At 36.3% G+C, this 20,934-nt stretch overlaps 1 protein-coding gene across 1 annotated transcript in view; it reads right to left on the bottom strand.

The window, feature by feature from the left end:
• Positions 1–20,934, bottom strand: part of GREB1L (GREB1 like retinoic acid receptor coactivator) — a 162,332-nt gene that overhangs the window by 13,842 nt on the left and 127,556 nt on the right. The window contains exons 16-28 of the mRNA XM_081324854.1: positions 20,220–20,400; positions 19,539–19,731; positions 15,832–15,965; positions 14,215–14,554; positions 13,143–13,258; positions 11,525–11,769; positions 7,967–8,520; positions 6,172–6,274; positions 5,630–5,785; positions 5,360–5,499; positions 4,559–4,720; positions 3,270–3,474; positions 2,637–2,802 (exon numbers count right to left, since the gene is read on the bottom strand). Coding sequence (XP_081180980.1) covers positions 2,637–2,802; positions 3,270–3,474; positions 4,559–4,720; positions 5,360–5,499; positions 5,630–5,785; positions 6,172–6,274; positions 7,967–8,520; positions 11,525–11,769; positions 13,143–13,258; positions 14,215–14,554; positions 15,832–15,965; positions 19,539–19,731; positions 20,220–20,400 — 2,695 coding nt within the window. The remainder of the gene's footprint in view (positions 1–2,636; positions 2,803–3,269; positions 3,475–4,558; positions 4,721–5,359; positions 5,500–5,629; positions 5,786–6,171; positions 6,275–7,966; positions 8,521–11,524; positions 11,770–13,142; positions 13,259–14,214; positions 14,555–15,831; positions 15,966–19,538; positions 19,732–20,219; positions 20,401–20,934) is intronic.

The following is a 20,934-nucleotide window of genomic DNA, read 5'->3' as shown; positions in this document are numbered from 1 at the left end:
GTTTGGCATTGTGCTAATCACAGACTAGAATTATCAGTAGGTGATGCTGCCAAGGAAACTTCAGGAATAAATAGATTCCAATCATTTATTGATAAACTGTATGTACCATGCTTCACCAAAGAATAGCAGAGAGTTGCATTCATGTGCAGAATTACTGGGGACTGAGCTGCTGAAAATTGGAAGAATTTTAAGATGATACCCGATGGGTGTCATCTAGTTTGCGGACAGTTTTGGCTGTATGGAATAATTTTGAATCCCTTGTGTATCATTTTGAACAAGCAATGCATGATCCTACCAGAGATAAAAATAATAAATGCACTTATGATGGCTTGAAAAGAAAAATAACATCTACAGAATTTTTATTGGACCTAGGATTGATGTGTGACGCTCTCCAAGAATTGTCAGATTTAAGTTTGGATCTACAGAACTACAACATTGACTTGTATAAGGCAAATAAGAAAATAAAAATACTGGTACAAGTTTTTGAAGAAAGAAGACAGAATTTTGGGACCTATTATAAATGTGCTGTTGCTGCTGTAAGTGATCTTCGCTTTCGTGGAGTTTTATTTCACAAAAGAGATTCAAAAAAGGATCCTCCCATTGACCCAAGTATATTTTATACAAAATTGAAATAGTCAATTGAAAAAAGATTACTTGATAGCAAAGACAATGAGTTGGCGTATTGGTCTCGCGTACTTGATCAAAAACATTGGCCTGAAGATGTTAATACTCAACTGACATTTGGATAAGTGGAAATTAGAAATGTATCAATCAGACTGCAACTAAATGAAAGAGAAATGATTCGTGGATTCCGTGAATACATTCTCGAAAAGACATATCCAGAAAAACTGTTGCATTTGATACGGACTCTGAATACCATTCCTATTTCTTCAAGTGAATGTGAACGTGGGTTTTCACAGATGAATCTAATTGCCACCCCAACAAGAGCTTCGTTAAAGACTAAGACAATTTCAGCACTTTTGTTCATCAAACTTGTCGGACCACCTCTGAGACTTTTTGATCATTCAAAGTACGTTGATCTGTGGTTACTCAGAGGACGACATTCAGCCATAGATACTAAGAGCAAGGAAAGGAGTCAAGAAGATTTGCCAGACGAGAATTGGACAAAAGTTTGGAATTTTCTATGAACATTTGCCTTAAATACAATAAATTGAATGTATGTTAAGAATTAAATATATAATTGCTTAATTATATAAATATATAACTAAAATTATATAAATAAAAGATTAACAAGATGAGAGTTCCAGCACCTTTTTTTTAAAGAAAAAAAGCCCTGATGATACCAAGCAATTATTCTATCTGAATTAAATATACCATTAGGAACAGTGAAAGTGGTATAAGATTGTGACATGAATTTTGCAACTAAGCACTTTGCCCAAATCTTCTCCCCATTGTTGTAAGTTACTGCATGTAGGGAAGCAATAAATAGCCTTTACAGTCAGACATTAGCAACAGGGTTCTTTGAGGGAGGGCAGTATTGGAGCACCCAAAATCTGCTCTCTCATACAACAACTCCATACAAAAAAAAATTACATGCACTCTCTTTTAGGAGGTAGTAGGGTGTTCAAAAATTGAGGAAACGTATAGGGTTGTTGTAAATGGACAATGCAATAATGCTAATTTAAGACTACCGACTTTCAGAAGATAGAGATTCCATCAAATGCATCTAAACAGATGCCACAAAACACATCCCTAAACAATTACAATTGAAAGAAAGAAAGAAAGAAAGAAAGAAAGAAAGAAAGAAAGAAGAAAGAAAGAAAGAAAGAAAGAAAGAAAGAAAGAAAGAAAGAAAGAAAGAAAGAAAGAAAGAAAGAAAGAAAGAAAGAAAGAAAGAAAAGAAAAAAAGAAGAACAACCAAGTCAAAGAAATCAGAGCACAACCTGTATTTGTTGTTACCTGTGTTTTCTATACAATTACATTTGGACTAGTCTGCCATGGTAGTAAATTTACAATGGGTGTATAAAGTACATAGAGAAGAGGTCAGTGAGTATTGACACTGAACTATAGTTACAATTTGGACAGTTAACTAAGAATGAGAAATATAAAAGGGAAAAAGACACAGAACTAAAAACGTATCACTCTGTAGAGCCTAGTTCTCTTAGAAAATTAAATGGATCTTAAACCAAAAGAGTTCCAAGTTAAACATAGGGTAATCATGCAACCATCAAAGTATACTATCATGTCTCTATTAAATTCATTAATGGACACATACTACTGCATTATAATATTGAATAAAAATCAGAAAGATAAACCATGGAATACAATTGAGATTATTCTTAGCATGATTGCACTTTATTTTTTTAAAAAAGCTCTTAATTTTAAACAGTAGATACAGCTAAGATGCCAAACAGTGTTTCAAGCATTTTAGTCACTTTGGTGCAATATTGGTATGAAGGTTTCCTAATAAAGCAAAGGTGCCAGCTTACTAATCCGATCCTGTGTCATAAAATATCCTATTTTAGATGCCTAAATGAATATCTATTTCATGTTATCAAATATCGTCATCACAGCAAACTTGCCCTTTCTTGCCTTGAACCAGTGGCTATGCCACTAGGACTGATCCAAGATTCTGCTCCTAGTCATTAGTGCCACATCAGCCTTGACAAACTTACCTAGATTGTTCTTGGACAACATGACTATTCCATAAGACACAAGAATCATCCATGACAACAATAAATGGCCAAACACACTGACGTTTAACTCCCAGTTCCTCCAAACGATTTCTTTCCAGTTCCAGGTTATGGTAAGAAAGTTCTTTAATTAGGAATCTGGCAGCACCTGAAAATAGGTAACAGGGAGACTGATTTTTTCTGATTTTCTGAGTGGCAAAAATTGTTGTCTTGAAAAGTCCAAAGAGGAACAGATTCTAAATTAAAGCTAGATCTGTTTTTCTCAATCTCAGCAACTTTAAGATACAAAGTAGGGTTTTTCTTTCTCTCTTATATTTTCAGTTTGTTTCTCTATTTTTTCAAGTTTTTTTTAACTTTGAATGTGCATCTATGACTTTTAGAAAAATAAAGAAATTATTTTTTTAAAAAAAGAAATATGTACATGAAGTTAACAATAGACATAAAGATGCCACAAAGAATGGAAATTATTAGTATTTAAATGTTTACTGTTAACTAGATTGAAACCTTTTTATACAACTGCAGAAACACTCATCTGTCCTTATCATGGGTTTTTCTCTCTTCTTCCGTCTTGCAAACAAAATGAAAATACCCATATTCTAGACTCGTCTTACTCACCAACTCCTGCATTGTTGAACATGCCAGGTAGAACCAGCATGATATGGTTGGGCCAATATTTGCGGTAAAGTGGCATTTCATATTCCTTGACCACAAGAAGATGGAGGTGGCTGATGCCTTCCATAGCATGATAAAGATTCAAGAGACCATGTTCATGACGTCCACTCGAAGGGGTAAAAATAGGACTCTTTACTGTGTTCAAATTCTGCAGGATAACAAGCCAAATGAGATATAATGTGTCTCATATATGTACTCATTGTCCATGATTTTAATGTTAGTCACTTTCAGGACTATGTGATAGACAAAAAAAAATCATGCTGGGAGAATTCTGCCAACTGGAACATTCTTCAATTTTCATTGCCTTCTCTCCTTCCCCCATAATTATTGTGAAGAATAATTTTAAATCGTTATGTAGCTGTATAACATAGAATTCATGTATGTTGGCTTTATTCCTAAAAATACCTGGATAAGTTGAGATCAGTTTATAAAACTGAGAGATGGAAAGGAGGAGCTGATAGTATCTAAAGTACCTACTAATGTATCAGTACTTTGAATCCAGAAAACCCTCATGGTGCACCCTCAATGTAATCTCATCAAATGGCAAAATCTCACCTGTAATGGTTGTGATCTTCTAGCTAGATTAAAAGTGAGTGGGAGGGCAGAATTTTCAGAAAACAGACTTTTTAACAATCTTCTGTAGTACTGTCATCCCTTCAGGTTAGGTCAAGAAACAAATATCACAATAAATACCAGAACTCTACTTTCTTGAATAATTGTATCAGAAAATTGAAAGCTTGGCAGCATTTCTATTTCCCACCCTCTTACACTAAATGGAGACAAGGCTTCTTGAGCTTCTTTCTCACCCTTCCTGTTTTTCTGAAATAAACCTACGTCTTCCTAATGGCTGCAGCCATCTTTGTACTTCTCTACTAGCTGGGGAAGGGAGCTCTATAGTTTCTGCTCCCAGCATCCATTCTCAATGCTTGGTGGTTTCCCATTGAAAGTAGTGAAAGAAATTCACAATCTTGCACAGCACTTATTAGTCCCTGTATATCTTTGGTTTTTCATGCATACATGGATATGGACGTACACATGGACCTCAACCTTGAGCAACAAGTTGCTGCTTATATGGCTGGAAAAAAAACAACCCATCCATGAGTTAACTGAAGGTAATGAAAAAGGGACCTAGTTCAGATTCTGGAATTCAGTATTGGCCTCTTAGATATGTTCTTTTATCCTTGCATGTATTTATATAGCTCACCACCTCAGTCAAAACACATTTCACTAACCTTATCAGACACAAGAGGAAGACGCATGCTTTCCAAATGCCTGCCCTGTTTGCTGAAGACAAAATAGTTTTCTTTGGATTTAGGAATGATAAAATGTAGCTGAATCTCTTCTCCTAACATTGAGGATGAGAATGTAAAGGCATGTAGGGTAGAATCAGACATCTGCACACAAGGGAGAAAAAGATATCGTAACACACTAAAGAGACCAACTGCCAGTATTAACCAGCTTTAGTTTGTGGGGCTTTATTATCAAATAACATATATGTGGGCAGAATATTTGGATTACTCTTACAAAAATATCAGCAAAATAGGGTATGTTTTCAATAAATGAAATTTGGCAAGAATAGGGTGCATGCTATTTGACTCATCGTCATGTTGCATCACAATTGAGGGTAAGAAGAATGTTTTCATATTGCTAGTAAAACCTTGCCCATAGTCTCATACTAATGAATATGGGCTAAAGCTATGTAATGCTTTCAGAAGAGATGTTTCAGAACACACAGGAATATGAATATAACATTTATCTGCAAAATAGATGTTTCCAGCATCACATGGATATAGCAGTCCCAAAAAATGACACAACTGCGTTAATGAGTCATCGAGCTGTGTTCAGATTCCTGCGTTTTTTAAAGAACCTTTTCCACCAAAAGCCAAAGCATCTGCAAGCATGTATTTAACATACAGTAACTTTTTCCAAAAGAGAAGCACCACTAAGCTTAAAATGAAATATTACTCTTAGAAACTATTTTTTTTCCTCAAGCATGCCCTGATGGAAAAAATAATGCCTGTTAGAAGCATTACCGGAGCCAAAGGATTTGTGTCCATATACTGATGGCACTGTTCACAGTGGTGGAAAGTATTGTAAGCTGCATATTTAGTCAGCATCATAGAAACAGTATTACGCATTCTGGATTCTTCAACTTTGGTTTCTTTGTTAGATTCTGCGAACAAAGGCAATAAAAGGAAAAAGAGCCAACTTAATAAATCCTAAAAATTATTTGTTAAAATACGCTGATAAAATTTCTGAAAAACTAATTAGAAAGAAGAAACTACAATTTAGCGTTCCCTCACCCTGCTTTATTTTTTGCAGTTGCTCTGTGTAGACTGGACTCATAAGAACATATTTGGGATCATGCACACTGAGATCAAAATTCATTTTCCTGACAATTTCAATGTCAGGCCACTGATCACTGCTAGCCTGGGCAATTTCATTTTCTTCTGTATGATCTAAAACAAAATATGAATAACTAGTTAATACCCAAATCATAGTTTTATGTTATCTAAATTCCTCTTACAGATTACAATGATATTTCAATAATTATCACAACTACAATTTTAAGTATAGAAAAACTATAAAGTCTTTTAGAGAAATTAAGACAAATATCTCTAAAAGTAATATTTTATTATCAGGGAACGTATCAAGGAGAATATTGGTCAAGAATAATTTGATATTCTTAGTTCTGATTTGACATTACTCCTTCCACTTTTTCCTGCTAACACAAGGCCAAATTTGTATTACAGGAGTTGGTTTTCTCTTTTCAGAGTACTGTAAGGTTCACACATATTAAATAGAATTGTCTTCAGAAATTAGAACAGAGGCCCTTAGTACTCACTGATATTAATATCTTCCTCATCATATACGTCTACCTCCAGCAATCTGATCAGCATTCTAAAGAGAATTCGTAGGAACTGCAAATAAGAGCCAGTTTTCCCAACCTAAATAATGATAAAAAATAGCTTTAAAAATATACTATCAGAAAACTGTATTCATTTTGTTCTGGGATCTCCTGCTTCAATCATTTCAAAAAAAGAATCATTGTACATTCAAGCTGTGACAAACAAAATGTATGTGTGGCAGTACATTTATAGAGCACCAAGTATCTATTAAGTGGGGGTTCAGAATATTATTTTTTAAAATAAAAGTTTACCTAGCTTGTTGCACAATGAATTTTTCAAAAGCAATAGTTATGCCTTAAAGGTCTTTCAGATAAAGCTCTGAGATGTCAGTAATTCACGAGCAGCTTATAAAATCAAAACATTCATCACAGAAATATTTCTTTAATTAATATGCTTGCTTGCCCCAACTTTTATTGCTGTAATTTACTGAAGATTCAGTGATTTCTTGCAGATAAAGTCTCTAGAGCAGAAAATTATATGATTACATTTTGACTTATTTAACAAAACAAAGATTCAAATTACAAAACCTTCACATGACTTCCAATTATGTGATTCAAATATTATTAGCTAATATTAATATTAATATTATTTAAATCAATGCTAGACATAATCAGCTCTTCTTCTCTTAGTGGAATAAAATGCTCAATATTATTAATTCATTTATCCGTTTTTTTTCTCTCACTATCCAATATCAAATATTTTAATCAATACAGGACTGATTCATTCATGCAAATATATTATCAGTTGTTGGAAATTATTTTTATTTAAATCAGGTTTTTATCCATTTTTAAAAGAACAGAGAGATTTTCAAGTCATATGCTTCATGTAGTTCATCACTTATTTTAAAAAAACCTCTTTTCACTAAAACCTGAGGGAGGAACATGACAAATAGTACAAGTCTAACATGAACTAAGTTGTAATAATAATAATAATAATAATAATAATAATAATAATAATAATAATAATAATAATAATAATAATAATAATAATAATAATAATAATAATAATAATAATAATAATAATAATAATGAATTACTAAACATTGTAATTTTTCCTAAACATCTATGAACAACAAGCTTTCCTGGTTATTTTTATTAATGTCCATGAAGGAAGAACATAGTCATAGAAACAAGCAACATGCACTAATTTGTTGCTCAACCTGACAAATATGCAGAAGCATGTAAAATTCAATTAAGAAACACACATAATTAAGTAACCTGATACCAGCTCTGTTCTGAATCCAATGAAGATGCAACCACATTTGCTCTAAAACATAGATTACATGGCTTGATTATACACAAGTTAATAGGGGAAAAGACCCAGCATAGTGTGCAAATGTTACTGGAAGGTCATTGGTTTGGGCCCAACTAACATCAAAACAATCATAAATTTCACTCCAAGGATGTAGTGATTCACACTATAATAAAAACATTATTACAGCCTGGAATAAAAGATTCCAGGGAGTTTACATGCTCTAAATAGCCACAGTTGCTTATCCGTTATATTTCCCAAAGTGCATTTTATCATTAATAAGTGTGAATTACTAAACATTTTATTCTTTCTTATTTTGTAACAGCACCTTCCTTAACCTGTTTAGATGTTTTGGGATTTCTACCTCCAGAATTCCTATCCAACATCACTCAAAGGTGGGAAATCTCAGACAAATCTTCCCAACTCATCTAGAAGGAAACAGACTGGAGAAGTCTGGTCTGCCCCATAATATCTATTTACCTGAGGTGGCCCTGTAAGAAGTAGCCGTCGTGGATGAAAACTCCTGCTGCTACTGGTTTCACCATGGTTGCTGTAGTCTGCATGGTGTTGCCGTGCAGCAGTCCACTGTCGGTAGTAAAGAGACTGCTCTTCACTGGTCATATCCTTTTGAAGCAAAGGCCTTAGTGAGCTCACCCAAGACACGTCGGCATGAGGTAACAAAGCAGAAGAAAAAGATGGCTGCCCACTTTTCTGTGAGCCAAGGAAGCAATAGGCAGCTTTTGACAAGATCACAATTCGGGGTAAGCATATGTGTAATGTCTTGCAATTTTTCACTGGCTGGTTAGGCCATCGGAAGGTCTGGCTGACCGAAGGGGAAGCTGATGACAATTTAGACGTGGTGCTGCTGGCTATCTGGTTGGCTAGAGAGTCACATTCTTGTTTCAAAGAGTCCCCAGCAGCAAAGCCTTCATCAACAGAGCTAGTAGCAACATTCTGGAAGTTCACAGACAGTGACGGTTTTTGAGACTTGTCTGTGGCACTAGAGGAGCTTACTCCATTTTCTGCTATAGAACCTGGAAGGTAGATTGAAAGGAGGGAAAAGGAAGGGCTGAAGGATATTCAGTAACAATATAATGCATATTACATTGTCCTGCAACTAATCATGATTATTTGCATTACCATGTAAAAGATTAACCGAAGAAAACCAACTCCAACAAATCTAATTTTTCCAAATTTGAAATACAATGATCTAAAACGGAACATATAATGAGAGTATAATTTCCACAGACCTAGGGCTACCGATGACCCTTATATGGCAGAAAAGACAGCAAGCTTTTATCTGGATTTTTGCAGTCAATATTTAATAATAATAATAATAATAATAATAATAATAATAATAATAATAATAATAATAATAATAATAAGAAGAAGAAGAAGAAGAAGAAGAAGAAGAAGAAGAAGAAGAAGAAGAAGAAGAAGAAGAAGAAGAAGAAGAAGAAGAAGAAGAAGAAGAAGAAGAAGAAGAAGAAGAAGAAGTTGTTGTTGGCAGGGACCTTGGATGTCATCCAGTCCAATCCCCTGCTCAGGCAGGAAACCCTAAACCATTTCAGAGAAATGGCTGTCCAGTCTCTTCTTTAAAACTTCCAACATTGGAGCATTCACAGCTTCTGGAGGCAGGTTGTTCCACTGATTAATTGTTCTAACTTTCAGAAAATTTCTCTCTTTGGTTAGTTTCCACCCATTGCTTCTTGTCCTGCTTTCAGGTGCTTTGGAGAATAGCTTGACTCCCTCTTCTTTGTAGCAACCCCTGAGATATTGGAACGCTGCTATCATGTCACCCCTCGTCCTTCTCTTCATTAAATTAGACATACCCAATTCTGGCAACCGTTCCTTATATATTTTAGCCTCCAGTCCCCTAATCATCTTTGTGCTCTTCTTTGTAGTCTTTCTAGAGTCTCAACATCTTTTTTTACATTGTGGTGACCAAAACTGGATGCAGTATTCCAAGTGTGGCCTTACAAAGGGACTGTAAATTGGTATTAACACTTCATGTGATCTTGATTCTATCCGTTAATGCAGCCTAGCACTGTGTTGGCTGTTTTGGCAGCTGCAGCACACTGCTGGCTCATATTTAAGTGATTGTACACTAGGACTCCAAGATCTCTCTCACAGTTGCTACTATTGAGCAAGGTACCACCTATACTATAGCTGTGCATTTGGTTTTTCTTGCCTAAATGTAGAACCTTACTTTTTTCACCATTGAATTTCATTTTATTAGATAGCGCCCAATGTTCAAGTCTGTCAAGATCCTTCCGTATCTTAAGCCTATCTTCTGGAGTGTTGGCTATTCCTGCCAGCTTACTGTCATCTGCAAAACTGACGAGTTCCCCATCTATCCCCTCATCCAAATCATTGATGAAGATGTTGACGAACACTGGGCCCAGAACAGAGCCCTGGGGCACTGTTTGGTAGACCCAGCAGAAATCCTAAAGTATATGAACAGGAGTCCTGTCCAGGAAGGAAAGAACTGATCTGAGTTAGGATTTGATAAACATTTTTGGGGTCATGGTCACGTCAGTCTTTCTTATTTTGTCAATGAGATTATAATTCTTGGAGGAAGTAGAAAGTTTTTTCCCTCTCTCCACAAATATTATATTTTTACTATGGCATGGCTGCAAGTGATTTCCACTGACTTCAGAGCTCAATAGACATTTGAATAAAAATCCTTTAGTATTAGTTCTACATAGCCTGGCTACTATGTTCACTTTCTAGATAAGAAGAAAAGCACAACAGGCCAGGGTTCTCTTTGCTACTCAGCTGGCATCAATGACTGTGCAATCCCTGCTCACTGCGCTATAGTCAATAAAGGTCAAAATTAGTCCACATCAGAAAAAAATACATAATATTGGCTTAGAAAGGAAATAATAGCATTTTTTCATAATGCTAAATGGAAGAATGTTCCAGCCTTCCACCTGCATTCAAGGCTATTTGAAATCCTGCATAAAAAAATATATATATCCACTACTACTAATATCATGCAGTTAACTTCAAACTATCTCAGATGAGATGATTGCTATATTTAGATCCCATTATACCCACTACTGAATGCTAGGTATGTCTAGACAAGATAAAGTGGCCATTCTAGATAATGGAGTGGAACAGGCAATAGCCACTCTATCCCAACACTTTGTTGTAAGACAGAGTAGCAAGCTTGAGATTTGAGGTCTATAAGCATTTCCTGAACATTTTTCTGAAGCAAAGACCTCATCAACCTAAGTGACCATTAACCGGCAACAATTTCCTACTATTTTAAGTGAAAAATACACAAAAACATTCTGAAAGCCCTATAACAGAGTTGTTTTTTTTAAATACATCATTTTACTAGACTGAAAAACAAAGAAAGAAAATGAAAATTCCAAAATTACTGCTTCAAACCCAGGAAATAAATTGGGCAACCCACAGGTGTGATACAGTCCTTGCCCGTTATGGTCCTCATTTACCTAATACATATTAAAGGCCACCTCCAACCATTTAATGCAGCCTGTTGAAAGGACACTTAGAATCAGGCATTTGAGCTGACCAGCCACTCCAAAGAGCTGTCACAATTTCAATTCTCACCAGGGTCCTAATAGCAATGCAATGAGTAAAAGGATTAGAGAGGCTGCTTCTCGCATGATGACATGGGTGACTCCCAGAGCCACCTTACAATACCTCACTCTCTTAAGGGCAGAGTATTGATTGGATGAGTGTCTCATTAATAAGTGAGAGAGGAAATTGGCAACTCTGAGGATGGCTATAACACTTTAAATAATGGGTCTTCTTGAATACCCCTTCCACCTCTTTCACATCCATCCCCTCCATTCTGAAATAATCAATTGGATCAAATTAAAGATCCAGCTATATCCATTCCTTTCCGTTTTTCCACCTATCCTATTCTCTCCTAAAAATTACTGTTCTATTCCATTTTCTTATATCCTTCAAAACTTGCTCTGCTGTCTCCTGAATTAGCAGTGCCTCCTGGACAAAAGGCATTCTCTACAAGCTCTAGCACTGTTAATGATAACATTAAGAACCAACCTGAAGTTCCAGTCACAGCACTGCTGTTACTTTGTGGCCTCTCCAAGTCAATCAACAGCTCATCAGTATCATTCTCACCAATGCTGGTCTTCTCTTGTTCCTTTTCACTAAGGTCAAGAGCTACAATAGGCCCTCGAATTGCCTCCTTGGAAACATAGCAGCATGCTAGGCCTACTTCTTGTTCTAAGGCTGTACGAGTTAAATAGCTTGAATCAATCAATCGAAGATCACAGTATTTCAAAGACCTGGGGGAAAAGCAATATAGATAGGATTGCTGGACGATGGGGTTATAATTCTTGTCTTTTAAGGTGATGAATTATCCATACTCACAAGAAGGCAGGAGGATTTTTTATTTTAACTTTGCTAATAAAGCAAAACAATTATTGAGAAAAAGATTTTATTTTATACAAATAAAATCAAATACAAATTAACTGTAGTGCTTTATAAAATGCAGTCACCAGGATTTTTCAGCATTCTGTCAAACCATATTTTGCCTAATTATTCATCTGTTTCTTTTTCCTTAAATTAGGGTTTTAAATTACAAGATTAGATTGGATCATTTTCCTCAAATCAATGAAGAAGATTAATTTGTTAAATTATGTTCTCTTCATTTAGTTTTAGTAATTGTGTGGGAAAAGATCAGATTGTAGGTAATATTTATGCAAAGTATTGAAAGTTCAAAGAAGTTCACAAACTTTTATGATGCCATCTACAAGTATGGACTTCTCTTCCCAGAATCTTCCAGGCATCAGGATCATTGCTGAAAATTCTGGGACTTGAATCCCATACAACTAGGCAGCAACCAGATTGGTATAAACTGATTTGAAGCTAAAGGGCCAAAAAGTAGCCTTTTCACAACTGGAGCTTCACACTGAAATGCCCTCTAGGACACATTCTGAAACCAAGAAAAGATATTTCTATTATCCAGATTATAAAGTAAAGGTAAACTGACTGAGCTTGTCGATCAGAAGGTCGGCAGTTTGGCGGGTCGAATCCCAAGTGCCGCGTAACAGAGTGAGAGCCTGTTATTCGTCCCAGCTTCTGCCAACCTAGCAGTTCGAAAGCACGTAAAAATGCAAGTAGAAAATAGGGACCACCCAGGTGGGAAGGTAACAGCGTTCCGTGCACCTTTGGCATTTAGTCATGCCTTTGGCGTTTAGTCATGACCACGGAGACATCCTCGGACAAGTGCTGGCTCTTCGGCTTTGAAATGAGATGAGCACCCTAGAGTCAGAAACGACTAGCACGCATGTGCGGGGGAACCTTTACCTTTATCCAGATTATAGCTCCTATCAATTTGATGAAAAGTCTATCTATATTACTGAAGACACGCTTTATATTTTTATATATTTTATATAAATGTTTTTATATTTAAATTTTATAACTCAAACTGAGAGATTTGATCTTAGAAATTTGAAACTAATCAAACTAATTAAATATTTTTTCAGTCAATGCTATTTTCACAGCTGTCTGAATGTGGTTTTTTTCAACTATAAGACAGAAAAATTAAAAATGTGATGTTGAAGATTACCAGATTGTCACCTAATAAAAGAAGTTGGAAATAATCTAGATATTTTAGGAAGCTTTTATATTTGCACTATGGAGTAACTCAGCATACCTGGGAAACGTTTCTCCTAATGGATCCTTGCCAGTTAAAACAACAATACAAGGTAGACCTTCTAAATCTTGGTAAGTATGCGGAAACCAATCTTCTTCTTCATTTCCTCTCCATGCCTAGGAGAAAAAATAACAAGGAAGCTATCAATCTCATTGAGGTTATTTCAGAAATTGTCTTTGTACCAAAAAAAAATCCTAGTAGAGGATAGCAATCGAAAAGTAGATCATCAGTTTAAAAATGTCTCTAAAAAGCAGGAAATGTATACAAATTGAAACTCTTGCATTAGAAATCTTCTACAATTCAATTCCCAGAACAAAAACAATGAAAAGTAAACTACAGTAATTTAAAACAGTGGATCCTTTCTTCCTTATACAAATAAAAGTTATTGCATTTTCCAAATCTTACAGTTCTTTCTTTAAAATGGCATTTTCCATATCTTTGCCTCTTTTATGATGATGCAGACATACTGGCTGTTTTAAAGGTCACAAGACATGACTGAGATCCTTCAGAAACTCCATGGCAGAGAAAATTATTTATGACAGAGAATCTCTGTGCTTTCACACTAGGCAAGCTTATGAATTAGCATTATGTGTGATCTGTCTTTAAATCTTCTTGCCATGTTTGGTAAGAATTTCATCTGATGTAAATACAAACCTACAAAAACTTAGGGCAAAAAGTACATAACTAAACTCTACACAAAAACATTCACTGTGTGATGATCTATTATCAGAGTCTGTCAATAGCACTTGAACAAATACAAGCTGGTCAAAATATAATGGTCAATTGGATAACTTGTTTCTTGGAGTTTCATGTCTCTCAGTTAATATTCATAATTTGTGGCCATAATTCTGCTAGATTCCTCTGTTCTATAAAATATATACAATTTCATTAAAGAAGAGAGAATGCCAGTATGATATCTCCCTACTATATCCTGCTTCATCCAATGTAACATCTCTATGACTTCTCCTTAGGAAGTTTAACAGAGAAGTTAAACAATGGGTAGCTATATGTTTCCACACAAGCTTACCAGATTGGGCTATTAGTCACACATAAACAAGCCTTTGAAGCTAACCTTTAATCTTTTCACAAAATGCTTGGCAACCATAAGCTCTGAAGCTGGATTCCCCAAAATGATCTCAAAACGATACTGCAGGCCTAGTTTATCTCGTGCTTCTTGCAGCCTCTCTTTTGCCAGCATGGCCAGCTGCACAGAAGGAATTCGTATCAATAACATGTGGCCACGGCCATTCTTATCCTTGCCAGGAGCCGTGATGATGTCATCCATTATGCTGAGCGTTTCTGGTGTGCTGTGATCTCTTAGTGAGGCCATGGTAGTGAGAGCCATCAAGGCTTCCAAATATTGCTGAATGAGGAGATAGCAGCGAATTACCATACTGTGCAGCCTGGGATACCTTGAAAGGACAGAGGTCTTTTTTAGTCATTTTGATATAAACATATCTGGCATGAAAGATGATACTTCTGTTCTAGATAGTTGGAGTTTCCTGTGCTCAGTTGTGGGCACATAAACATAGTGTTTAAATACATCTTTTAGTTTGAAAGGTGACAGTCATACAGATGATCTCCAGTAGCCATAATCTAAGGAAATATAAGAAATTCCCACTGAAGTAAAGTTTCTTAATATAACCTCCAATCAATATGGTCATACAGGCTGAAAATTCTGGAATTAGTATCCCAACACATCTAATACTATAAGGTTGGAAAAGGTTAGTATTTTCATAATTGAATCTATTCCTGACTTATACAAAGAGTATTGGAAGAACCCAAAAGCTAGACTGTATATGAACAGCAGTCTCCTTAATAGGTGGATGCTTGAAAGCAAACCTATAATGCAATTTAAACTAACATGATTTGATTTATCATAATTTACAAGTTTACCACAAATTAAGTATCTTTTTGGCACCTTAGAAACAAACAATCCTTATTATTACAAAAGCCTTTAATCAAATGCATGTATCTATCTGATCCAGTGATCCAGGAAACATTAAACAATAATAATTTGTCTATCTTTAAAGTGTTACAAGACACATTGTTTTGCTTCAACGGTTTATTGTTTTCTCAAAAACTGTCAGTAAATAACTAAGTTTAAACCATTGAAAGATTATGTCAGGGGAGCAATTTTCAAGCATACTAATTAGTTCTTAAATTTATTGCACTACAACAATTTGGTGCAATTTTATTAGCCATTTTAAGAACCTTTTTATGGGGAATTAATTTATTTATAAGCAAATATAATAATGACAAGACTATGTACATACTAGCTACTTTAAGATCGTACTACTGAACTTAGAAAGCTAAAAAGGACTGAATCTAATTAATATTTGCTGAAAGACATTTCTCCCACCCCCGCCCCCCCAAAGTAAATACTGTATTGGGAAGTTGGGGGAAAAATCATATCCTGCACACCTTTTGGAATAGAGAAAAGCATAATTATTTTAAGGCTATCACTTCTTAAAGGGTAGGGTCACTCACAATGTAAAGACAACCTCTAACAACCTTCCTCAGGTTGATACTGGGAAGATTTCAAAAGTGAACAATATTTCAAGAGTTGACCTAGCTAGTATTAGCATTCTTACTGTTTCCCTATTTACATATTGCATTTAATAAATAAAAGAGGCTTTCTGAGTGTTGAAAATACAGCCCTGACTAAGTACTATCCCAAAGCATTTACCTCTCTAAGAGTGTATTCACCATTTTTTCAAAAATTTCATCACATCTCAGAAGAGGGCTTGTGATTCCCCACTGCAGAGACTTGCTGTATTCATTCAACCCAAAGTAGAATTTCTCATCTTCGCATATTTCCTCCTGTTTGATATATTTCAAACAAAGCAATTCTCAGAATCAGGTTACACCTATCCTGCATTTGATAGACCTGTTGTCCCTTTCCCCCTTAACAGTGAACAAAACTATGTGTGTACATATTAATACTTTCCTCCACTGTGAGCAATGCATCTGTTAAACACAACCAGTTGTTTAGCTGAACTACTATTCCCAGGAGAGCTGCTGAAATTCCAAATAAAAGATTGTAAGATATACAACAACATAAAAATTAACACATCCCCAATCTTTCATACATATTATTCCAGAATTAACTTCAGAATAGAATTATGAACAGAAATCAGAACAGAATTAACATCCATCCAAAAGAGAACCAATATGATGATGATGATGATGATGATGATGATGATGTTATTGGAAGGGACCTTAAAAGTCATCTAGTCCAACCCCCTGCTCAGGCAGGAAAACCATTTTTCAGAGAAATGGCTGTCCAGTCTCTTCTTTAAAACTTCCAGTGTTGAAGCATTCATAGCTTCTGGAGGCAGGTTGTTCCACTGATTAATTGTTCTAACTTTCAGAAAATTTCTCTTTAGTTCTAGGTTGCTTCTCTCTTTGGTTAGTTTCCATTTGTTGCTTCTTTTCCTGCCTTCAGGTGCTTTAGAGAAGAGCTTGACTCCCTCTTCTTTGTGGCAGCCCCTGAGTTATTGGAACGCTGCTCTCATGTTACCCCTCGTCCTTCTCTTTATTAAACTAGACATACCCAATTCCGGCAACTGTTCCTTATATATTTTAGCCTCCAGTCCCCTAGTCATCTTTGTTGCTCTTCTCTGTACTCTTTCTAGAGTCTCGACATCTTTTTTACATCGTGGTGACCAAAACTGGAGGCAGTGTTCCAAGTGTGGCCTTACCAAGTTATTGTAAAGTGGTGTTAACATTTCACGTGATCTTGATTCTATCCCTCTGTTAATGCAGCCTAGCACTGTGTTGGCTGTTTTGGCAGCTGCAGCACACTGCTGGCTCATATTTAAGTGATTGTCCACTAGGACTCCAAGATCCCTCTCACAGTTGTTACTATTGAGCAAGGTACCATCTATACCTGTGCATTTGGTTTTTCTTGCCTAAATGTAGAACCTTACTTTTTTCACCATTAAATTTCATTTTATTAGATAGCACCCAATGTTCAAGTCTGTCAAGATCCTTCTGTATCTTAAGCCTATCTTCTGGAGTGTTGGCTATTCCTGCCAGCTTATGGTCGTCTGCAAATTTGATGAGTTTCCCATCTATCCCCTTATCCAAATCATTGATGAAGATGTTGAAGAGCACTGGGCCCAGAACAGAGCCCTGGGGCACCCCACTAAACACTTCCCTCCATGTAGATGCAGTTCCATTGAAGACCACACGCTGAGTACAGCTGGTCAGTTAGCTATGAATCCATCTGGTGGTGATGCTGTCTAACCCACATTTTTCTATCGTATCAAGTAGTACGTTATCATCAACCCAGAGTTCTCACTAGAGCCCATATGACCAGGTTGCAATTATCCTACAGTCCTCAACTTAAACCATTCATTCAATGACAGTTCAAAGTTATGATGGCACTGAACAAAATGATTTACAACCAGTGCCCAAGATTATGGCCATTTAAGTACCCCTGTGATCACATGCTCAAAATATGGGCACTGGACAACCTACCTTCACTTACAATCACAGGGGCACTTCAACTTCCCCAGCCTTCCTATCTTCTCCCCATCTATGGCCCTTTGGTTGCCACATAAACTTGCTGTCTCCTGCTGCTCTCCCCTTCCCCAACTAATCTTTGATGTTTTCTTCCTCTTGCTGCTGGCCCAGGATTGAGGTGCTAGGTCAGGATGCAGCACTAGGATGTGCACAGGTCAAGGGCTGCTTTTTGCTTCCCCCATCCTTATTTTTTATGCAGCCAAAGTCCAGATTGGCCCAGCAGACAGGCAGGGCACGCCTTGATAGCAGTGGAAGCAAAAAGATGATAAAGGTCAGCTGGGGCAATGGAGCGCAGGTGCCAGAGGTCTCAGAGCACAGTGGCTAAGGCAACTAAAGATGGGAGTGGACTGAAGCAGCTGCAGCTTCCAGAGCTGTGCAGTTCTGGAACTGCTTGCTGTCCTACCAGGCAGGGTGCAGGTTGGCCAAAAGGGCAGAGATGGGAAGGAGGAATAAGCAGCCCCTTACCTTACTGAAACTTGGGACTGGGACCAACCAAGCCTGCAATGGCTTGGCATGTGGTAGATTCTTGGCTAATGACCAGTTGCATTCACTTAACAATCACGGGGACTGCTGGGATTGTGGTCATTAAGCAATGCAGTCATGTGATATCTTGCTTTATGACTGCATCCTAACTGACAGAAATTCCAATCCCACTTGTGGTCATAAATCAAGGATTGCCTGTACTTTGGGCATATCAGGCAAAGACCTAACTCTCTGGAAAAGATTCTAATTCTGGGAAAGGTGGAAGGAAAGAAGACAATCAGCAGCAAGGTGGATGGACTTCATGACAATGACAATGAGTACACTGTTGGAAGGACTGAAATACCAGGTTAGGGTTAGACTGTCATGGGGGAAAAATCTATTAATTGCTGGGAGATGAAAAGGAATAGATGGTGCATAATCAATTAAAAAAACAGGCCAGTGCAATACCACCACAAACACTAGATATATTTAATCCTGGAGCTAAAGGCAGCATACACAGTACTCCCTCCAGAATTTCTAGCATAACTCTATAAGAAAAATTGGAACTGACACATAATAATCTAATGAGTTTCCATGGCTGAGGGTGGAAATGAACCTATATGTTTTTGTTCCTAGTGTAATATTTTAAACACTATACCACAGTAGTTTTTAATTTCCTGTCAGTCCATTTCCTGGGGGAAAGCTACATTACTGCCAATAGGTCTGGATGGTCGAATTAATGTAGGCTGCTAACAGGGATCAAGCATTCAAACTCATTTACACATACTTTGAAACCATTTTACTGACTTCCAAGTCCAAATTTAAGTAATATGAATTTACAGGTATTCATTTCTTAGAATTTAGACACAGTAAATGCTAGATTATCTGCCTCCGCATCATTTTTTCTAACATGGTGTGATTTATGCCTAGAGTTTTCTTTCCAGGTATCCCTTATCTTCGAAATTAAGGCAAATGGGAAGAAAGGATTTTGAAGTGAGGATCCCTCTGTGGTCAAAGACTTAAAAAAACATTCCTAGCTTTTTCTACATTGCTACCTTTTGAAGTGAGTTATTCTTTTAAAATATCACTAGTTGAAAATTTTAGCCAGTATTTTATTTCTTTTCTTGTGTAATTCAATCCAGAAATCCAATTCATCATTGAAAGGCAAAATTTAAATTCCTGGAAATAAATAATTTCTAGAATATCAAGGGTAAATCAAGGCATTGATAATCTGGCTGGTTACTACATTGAGTACTGTATAAGATGTAACCAGTTTTTGATAATAAATCACCAAAATAAACTAAGAAGCAATCCTCCTCCTTATTATCAGTGCACTTGAAGCCATGGTATTCAGAATATATTCACATTTCCTAACTATTTTATTTGTAACCTTTAGAGCCTTACCATATTGCCAAACTGTATCCAGTGCACCTCATTCACTGAGTTGATTCGGGATTGGAGAGTCTGAAGTGCATATGGAAAAGAACTCACTTGGAGGACAAGGAGATTGAAGGCTTCAAGGACTTCTCTGCAGTTTATGACTCTATCAGCAAGTCCTTGACTAGGCTCACCATGAGACAATGAGCTTGAGATAGCACTGTGAAGAGAGTCAAAACATGCATGTCTAGTATACCAAAACAAAAAAGATTAAAACAGGAACGGCAAGATCCATTCAATTCAAAAAGAAGCATAAAAACATATTCAGAAATAATGAATTTGCATCTTTTCCCACCCCTGCAGTATAACCATTAACAGTCACTTCTGTAAACCTGCGGCACTGTTCCTGCTTAAATATTGGTACCAATGAAGCTTACCCTCATTTCATAAAAAATATTTCCACACATTTAGAACAACAGAAAACCAATTTTGGAAACACGTAACTCCTCACTCTGGTAGCAAAACCAAATGAAATAATTACAGTTGCAACTGCCTCCTTCTCAATCCAAAAAAACAAGGTTTGATACAGTTCAATGACCAAAGGCATTTATTGCTACATAACTTATTATAAGCAACCTGAAAAGCACATCCTCACTGAATTCTATAGCATAGTTTTCAAACTTATCCGGCTTTACTTCAATGCCTTACCTTGTTAAATCTGCATGGGCATTGTCATGTACAAGCACAAAAAGAGTATAAGGATTCTGTTTCACTCGTCTCATGAAACCATCAAACTTGGTTTGAACCTCATTGTCAAGCTGCACAACATATTTTTCTGCTCTTTGGTAAGCTGTTCCACTCTCTTCAAGCCCTAAGTCTACAAGAACACCTAGAAGAAGAAATGAGGCTTTTATCCAAAATTAATAAATATGTTTTTAAGTATCAAAGCAGCATGTAAAAGGTATGATTTCAATTATCAATCTGCATATGCCTATAAAATCCATGCTATATCTGTATATTCAGTATGCCGTATTACATACATTGTTAGAAGACAAAAAATATTGTAAATGGCATACTCACTCTAATCGCCTAGAAAAGAGTAAGAAAAAACTTCATGAACAAATGATAGATGAGAATTAGGTTTTATTTTTCTTACAAACAGCTTTTTATCTGGCTGAATGGCCAGAGGCCATTCAACAGCTTCAGAGACTATTTTTTCATCCATGAAATCTTCTTGTTAAATAGCATTCTGTGTTAAATACTGTACATTTTGTACTACCACTTTGTAAAGCTTTAGAAAATTGCTTCACATTGAAATGTAAGCAAAGCATCTCTTTCAAAACAACAAAAACAGCCGTGCTTTTTGCAATGCTCATCCAACTGCTTCAGAAGGTGTTCAGTTTTCTTCATATGATTCAGAAAG

Source organism: Vipera berus (assembly GCF_964194415.1).
Source record: "Vipera berus genome assembly, chromosome: 3".
NCBI lineage: Eukaryota > Metazoa > Chordata > Lepidosauria > Squamata > Viperidae > Vipera > Vipera berus.
Note: the sequence above shows the minus strand (reverse complement) of the source record. Positions and strands in the feature narration are given on the sequence as shown.